Source organism: Nicotiana tabacum, chromosome 20, assembly GCF_000715075.1.
Source record: "Nicotiana tabacum cultivar K326 chromosome 20, ASM71507v2, whole genome shotgun sequence".
In the NCBI taxonomy this organism is placed as follows: Eukaryota; Viridiplantae; Streptophyta; class Magnoliopsida; order Solanales; family Solanaceae; genus Nicotiana; species Nicotiana tabacum.
In genome coordinates, this window is record NC_134099.1 from 6,264,399 (window position 1) to 6,272,082 (window position 7,684).

The 7,684-nt window shown below is 31.7% G+C and overlaps 1 protein-coding gene across 1 annotated transcript; it reads right to left on the reverse strand.

The window, feature by feature from the left end:
• Positions 1-2,703: 2,703 nt before the first annotated feature.
• Positions 2,704-5,712, reverse strand: LOC107792052 (transcription factor HHO2-like). The gene is made up of 5 exons (XM_016614224.2): positions 5,455-5,712; positions 5,005-5,327; positions 4,633-4,906; positions 4,465-4,541; positions 2,704-3,306 (listed from the first exon to the last, which is right to left on the reverse strand). Exons 1-5 carry the CDS (start codon positions 5,594-5,596, stop codon positions 2,926-2,928), a joined length of 1,197 nt encoding a protein of 398 aa, XP_016469710.1. The 5' UTR covers positions 5,597-5,712; the 3' UTR covers positions 2,704-2,925.
• Between the last annotated feature and the right edge of the window lie 1,972 nt (positions 5,713-7,684).

The following is a 7,684-nucleotide window of genomic DNA, read 5'->3' on the forward strand; positions in this document are numbered from 1 at the left end:
TTCGTCGCTGAAGATATAATCATATGAAAATTCTTTATTTTTAATGAAACCATCTCTTCTTAAGCCAACAACAACAACAATAACAATAACAACTCAGTGTAATTTCACAAGTAGAATTTGGGGAGAGTAGGATATACGCACCTTTACGCCTACCCTAGAAGAATAGAAAAACTGTTTCCGATAGACCCTCGGTTGGCCTCTCCTAAAACTAAAAATAAATAAATCAAAAGTTCATTTATTTTGCGAGATGTAGCTTTGCGACAATATGATAAGAAACGCGAGGAAAAGCATGTGATAAGAGATGAGTCAGACAAAGAAGAAGAGTAACTTCTACGCCAAATAAAATTTCCCAAAATTTTCAATATGAGATCTTCTACCTATGTGACACATTATATTATAATATGAATTAATAGTAGAAGATTTGCTCAAAAGTCAAGGCTCTTAAATTAATTTTATCTTTGTATTTCTTTGGTTGGAAAGGGTTGAGGGTTTCGTTCTTTTTTAGTCAATTAAGCTGGTACAGTTGCACTACAGCTAGAGTAATTAATAAGAAACATATATTGTGAGGCAAAAAAGTGGATTCCAAAATCTGGAATAATTTTAATCTCTAGGCAATGACTGTGATTCTTACCTAACTACATTATCTTCATTTACTATTATCATGCTACATGAATCTAAACTTTCTTTTCAACAGTCATTATTTGCAAGAAATATAACTTTTTGCACTAATATCTTGTCATGAGAAGATATCTACAACGTAACTCTTTGGGCTCGTTTGGCACGAGCGATAAGGAATAATTAATTTTGAGATTAAATTTGAGATGAGTTTATTTATGTTTGGTTGGGATAAAATCGCGGCATAACTAATCCCGACTTATCCCGGGATTAGTTATCCCCGAATTGTAATGTTATTTTTTGGGAAAGTGACACTGTATATAGTTGCTCTAAATAGAATAGCCGAATATATATATAGAGTTTAAATTTAAATTATTTTCAATTGTAAAAATATGTCATCTAAATTGAAATAGAGGGAGTACGCTTTTTCGTCTACCAAATATAAATAATTTCTGACGCGGGTTAAAAGTGAAAACCCCCGCTTGATTCACGTGATTCTTTTATTTAAGGACAATCAACAGAAAAATACTTTCAAATATCAATCAATTTTATGATAACTTGTTCAAAACAAACGACCCCTTAATAAAAAGCAGAAGTTATAATAGTAAAATAAAATAGATTACCTACGTAAACCAACAGATAAATGTCACATATTTTGTATATATTTTTTTAAACATTATCAGTATATAAAGGCTAAACTCTTTCTTATAAACCTTTCATTACGAGAAATTTCACTAGTGGGGTCTAGAGAGGGTAGTGTGTACGCAGACCTTACCCCTACCTCGGGATAGAGATGTTGTTTCCAACATATATATATTTACACATTATCAGTATATAAAAGCTAAACTCTTTAACCTTTCCCTATGAGAAATTGGTAAAAATCGCATCGGGCGCCCTATTTGGTCGATCCATTTAACATATACCCATTTTTTTAAAAAAGTTTTAATTTGTACTCATTTTTTAAACAACTTCAGCCTCATTTCTCCTCCTCCTCCTTCTCCTCCTTCATCTTCTTAAGATATTTTCAGTACGATAACACAGGTTAGCATCTGGTCTTCATTGTTACGACTTATCAATAACAATGAATCAACTAACATAAGCTGCACGATTTCATTTTATTTTTTTTGCATTTTTGATGTAATTTTTTTTTCTTTGAATCAAATGAATTGATCTGTGAGGTTAAAGTAATAGTTTCACTTTATATCACTTAAACTTTATGATTATTTGATTTATTTTCACTGAAGGCACCTTTTTCTAATGTAATTACTGATCTGCTCCATAAAAACTTCAAAAAGAAGAAGAAAAAATGAAGATCCAATATAGTGATTGTATGGGCAAAAACTATATAATCTTTTTCAAAAACTTCAGCTTATATATTGCTGAAATTTTTACAAATGAACTAAATAACTTCAGTATCTTCTGCTGAAATTTTTTAAAAAGCTTATCCAGGACAAAAAAAACTTCAGTTTATTTAGTGCTGAAGTTTTTACAAATGAACTAAATAACTTCAGCATCTTCTGCGGAAGTTTTTGAAAAAACTTTATGACAAAACTAATGAATCCAGTTGCTGAAGTTTTTACAAATGAACTAAATAACTTCAGCGTCTTCTGCTGAAGTTTTTGAAAAGGCTTTATGACAAAACTAATGAATCGAGTTTTTGAAGTTTTTACAAATGAACTAAATAACTTCAGTATCTTCTGCTGAAATTTTTGAAAAAGCTTATCTCGGACAAAAAAACTTAGCATATTGTCTTTGCTACTTCAGGTCTGTCTACTAGAATGCTGAAGTTTTGCGTGATTGTCTTTGCTACTTCAGCCCCGTATGCTAAAGTTACGCGAAAAAGTAGGTACGCTTGCAATTTTTCGCAAAGCGAACATAAGTTAAAACGTGACCCAAAAAGCGAATATAGATGCAAATGCCCGGAGAAATTGTGTAGTACATGAAAATTCTCACGTGCTTCAATAAAATGGCTAGAGAAGAATTAGGTTTTACTAAATCAAGCTAAATACGAATGAAAATGATATTGCTATGAAGAAAAGAATAACTCAGCTTAAGTTAAACGCTTTATTATTGACCTAATATTCCAGATTTCAATAATCCAAAACAATGGGAACCCACCATATTATTCAAAATCTGTCACTGTCAAATTGCGTCTAAGATCCTCAAAAGATATCACAGAAAATATAAAAGAATAAATACGACAAGTTTTCTTTAGACCGAAAAATAACTCTATATGATTCTATTTTATAATAGTAGAAAGAAACAAAAATATATTACAAGAACTGAAGTTTACAAAATTTTCTACACTTTTCAGTAAGGTGGTGAAGCAGTGGTAGTATGTGTAGAAGAAGAAGTCGCCGGAGAATTAGAATGTACGCCGCCGCCGTCACTATGGCTGCCGCTGCCGCGCTCGGAGGAGCGCGACGGCTTGTTATTGTGTTGCCTTTGTTTTAGGGTTCCGCCTGATACATCATGGAGGGGACCCTTTGGTAAGGTGGCTATAGGTGCATATATTCCATTAGAATTGGCAACTCCCGATGCTTCGCCGGAGGCCGATGGTGCTGCGGCGGCCATGGCGGAGTATTCCGGTGGAGGAACCCATATTCCTCCGACTACCACGAACTGCGGTGGTTGTTGGTGGTTGTTGTTAATTGATGAAGGGCTAGGTCTTCTTGTGTGCAGTCGATATTTCTGTAACATACGCAAAAGATGGTACTTAGGTCAGGTTTGACATCTTGGAACAATTATATAAAAGATAAAATGATGTAATTGTAATGATAAATTAGTTACTATTATTATTCTAGTATTTATTATAACAATTTATTTATAATTAACTTATTTGACTGTGCAAATATTTTGAGTCCTACTGATTGTATTCAATATTGTTTGATATGCATAAAAATATGTTTCAATTTAATCAGTTTAAATTTCGCTCCTTTTGGCCATAAAATTTGGTTACTTTTTCCAATTTTAGTTTAAAATAGTGCTTGTTCATGGATAATAATCAATTTGAAAAAAAAATTCAAGGTGAAATTTTTACTTTCACTCATAAAAATTCAATTTTTTTCTCAAATAAAATGCATATCACAACACAATTTCAACTTCCAAACAACTTCAAGAATTTTTTTTTCAAATTTCAATCAAATCTATGTCCAAACATCAACTTCGACTTAATACTACATAACTTGGAAAAATGCATCATTAGAACAAAGCATACTAAAACCAATTACTCTATACAGGGACAGATTCATAGGCAAGATTATCGGATACGTAAACTTATGATCTCTCCACAAAATTAGATATTTCATGTATATATTTTTTAAAATTAGCACAATATTAACGATTGTCACCCATACGGCCATATTGCAAGAAGGTGGAATGGTACAATTAGTTAAAAATTAAGTTATTTACCGAGAGTACCAGGGATTCGCCTTACTCTATATATTGGAACTCTGCTACATCATATATATTGCTTGATGTGATATCCACATAATATTAAATAGACAAACAATTATAGAAAGCTTGCTATATTTTAACTAAAAGCAAAAGTCATAGATTTTATAACAAAAAAAAAGAAATTATAACTTAGTTTTGAAATGAAAAAAGAATTTATTGGAAATAAAGGTGTAGTTATCCAAAAATCTAGTCTATCCAAATAATCCACAGCAGCCATTACTAGAATTTATTAAAAAGGACCCTAATTCAAATTTGCACTACAAAACAAAAAAAATAATATGGCACTTTCCCAATTTTTGCTATATCAAAGTTTATCATGTTTCACGTTTGCCAAAGCAAAAGGAATTAATACTTTTTGAAAAAAGAAAGGAGCCAAAAAATTATAAAACAAACCTGTAAATGACTTTTAACTTCATCATTAGTAAGTCCATCCACCTTCATTAATTCCCTAATTTGTTTTGGCGTAGCAACTGCAAATAATTTTCAAGAAAAAATCACCATCATTAGTACAAACAAATAATTAAATAAAATTAAAAACTAATTATTTTTTTTAATTATTACCATGAGAACCACCAAGTTGTTGTAAGGCTTGTAAAAACCTTCTATGTAATTCAGGAGACCAACACCTTCTTTGTTTTCTTTTTTCATCTTTCTCTTCTTTTTTACTTCCACTGCCGGTCTCCGCCGTGGAACTAGCTGCCGCCGCCGCAACAGCGGCTGAGGTCGGCGGTTCCGTGGTGGCGGCAGCACTTTTCTCTTTCTTAAACGGATGAAAAGCTCCACCACTCCCATTTTTCTTCACCTCCACCACTGCCCCCTTTTTAGGTGTTACTTCCTATAATAATTAACCCCACAAAAAATAAAAATTAGATAACAAAAATTAAATAGTAAAAATAGTAAGTACAAAAATTAAAAAAGAAAAAATTAATTTACCTCTTTTGGGGTAGGATCTGGGGTTTGATTATTATTCCAGAGTTGAACAGATCTAAGCCAATCAGATTTTTTACAACTTTTGTCACTGTTCTTGGTATCCTTAGAACAACTTGTATCACTAATATTATAAGTCTTTGATTTATGAGAATCACGTTCATCTTCATCTTCATCTTCATGAGAAAATGTTCCTTTTAATGGAATAAATTCTTCTAAAATAGGAACATCACTAGATGTATGTTCCTCAGAACATTCAACATCAGATTGTGTATGAACGTTGTACTCAGTTGTCGTACCAGATAATTGTTGTTTGTATGTTTCAATAGCTGCTCAAACAAAACAAAAAAATTAATTAAAATTAAAAATTCACAAACAATGAATAAAATGGACAAATTAAGAAATGGGCTTTTGTTTATTTTGCTTGAAATTAAATAAATAGTGTTAGTTACGTACCTTGAGTAACAAGTTCAAGACAAAGAGGAAGTTCTCTTGAAAAAACTTGAATCTTGTTACGTTCTTGTTCTAAAGCATCAATATATTGTTGACATCTTTGCATTTTCTCTGTGTAATTATTTTCATGGTTATTGATCATCATATTTGGGAAGGAAAAGAAAAGAAAATTTTCTTTGAATTTTCCAGCTTTTGTGATATGATTGACCTAAGGGAGAAAGTATGAATTTTTTTTTTAGGCTAAGCTTAATGTGGGAAGAGAAATGAGGGGACCAAGAGGCATTTAAATGAGGAAGATTTTTTTTTTTTTTTTTTTTTTGTATAATAAGCATAGAGAGATCCGGAATGAAAATTTAGAATAAAGGTATCTAAGTAGAATCATAAAAGGGAATAAACTTCGTACACTAGAAAAATAAATATTAAAATTCTTATAATGGCTTGAGGTATATATACATACACATACCCTAAGAATTTAGCTCCCAGGCCATAAAATTTAGGAGTTTTTTTAACAAAAATTATTTTAAATATATATTTGTTTATAGATTTTAATTTTTTTGTGGCAGATTTTGGAAATAAAATTTTTAAATCCCAAAAATAGCTCTAGAGTAGTTTTTGAAGTTTTTTCTCATAAAATTTCAAATTCTTTACAAGTAAATTGTATGTTCAAACGCAATTTCAACTTTCAAAATTATTTTTCATTTCATCTTCAAAAACTTATTTTTCAAGCTATGTCCAAATGCTAACTTAGTCTAACATAAAAACACAACGCGTGATATGCGGTCTAGACACATATTATAAATTCGAACTACAAAAATTTGATAGTTTAGTGCTGAAAATTAGAGGATCAATTACCACCCAAGTTTGAACCATGTTACATGATCTCTTGAACATTTCTCGAATATAAAAAATTATTGAATATATAACATATACACGGTCTTAATCAAAAATAGGTTAAGGGCATGTCGAAACGGTCGGTAGCTGCTTAGTCTTGTATTGGTTAAAATCTGACCGTCATGGCCGAGCTGACCAACGTCCCGCCCAAGTGACAGAGGTAGTAAAAGATAACATGGCCCACTAGATCTACATCCCATTCTCGACACCCGTCGAGTCAGAATGAGCAATGCCTAAAGAATGACCAAGGCACACCTGGTGCGAGAGAGCGTCGGACCAAGTAAATGGCAAGGGTGTCTTGACTATATATATAGTAGGGAAAAACCCTCGATAGGGGGCTCTCTCCTTCTCTTTCTCTCCCCCAAGCTCTCTTCTTGTAATCTTCATAGGAAAGAAGTAATATGCAGAAAAACATGTAAAACTACCTCTCCCATCAATTGATGGGAGCCACAATGAAGAATTTCAATAAGATCGATTATATCTATTTCATCTTATATACTACTATCTATTCTGTTAGCTCTTTGATCTGAAATTTATTATGTCTGACTAAGATACCCTTTCATTTTCTTTGATTGATTTATTAAAAAAGGTTCCGATATCTTTTGAGTCAAACAAGTTTTATCCGAGAGTTTAATCTCCTTACTCCTAAAAAAAAAAAAGCAAACTTCAATCTTATTTATCGTAATTGATTAGTTAATTAATATATTGGTTAATATTATTGCGAGACACGATAAAAAATTAAGTTATTTTGGTTCGAATCATGTATTCATTTATACATAAATTATTAATTTAAACTCAATAATTTAAAAGGATTAAAATTTCAAATTTATAAGCTTTAAATCTTAATTTGGCCTCAATATATGATATCTTTTCAAAAAAAAAAAAAGAAGAAAACAAAATGATTAATTGTTTTTAGAAAGGTGGTGGGATGGGGGTGCGTGAGGGGTCGAGGTCGGGGCGTCGCGTATTAAACGAATCTTTGATGAGTTGGGTTTGTTTTTAGGCAGAGAGAAAAAGAGAGGTAAGTATTCTGTGAATATTCGAAAGAGTGATTCTTATTATTGTGTGGGCTGGCATTGACGTAACACATTACTATCAGATAAGATCAAAGACTTCACTATCCTTTCTTTTATTATTTTGCTCTTTTGTCCTCCTAGTTTAAAGGCATTCATTTATGATACCTCTTTTCTCACTTTGTGCATCAATGAATATGAATGATGCATCCACTTTTTTCTGCTTGAATTATATACCAATTTTAATAATCATATAAATACACATATATGCATATTTACCCTTGAGCGCTTTGGCGGATAGCAACATGGACAAAGCACTCTGCTGCAGC

What these genes read in the sequence shown, in the direction of transcription:
- LOC107792052 (XM_016614224.2), bottom strand. Translation starts at nt 5,596, where the DNA reads ATGATGATCAATAACCATGAAAATAATTACACAGAGAAAATGCAAAGA. An exon ending in CAGATCCTACCCCAAAAGAG is followed by an intron (nt 4,907 to 5,004) that starts GTAAATTAATTT and finishes TAATTATTATAG; the next exon opens with GAAGTAACACCTAAAAAGGG. An exon ending in ACAACTTGGTGGTTCTCATG is followed by an intron (nt 4,542 to 4,632) that starts GTAATAATTAAA and finishes AATTATTTGCAG; the next exon opens with TTGCTACGCCAAAACAAATT.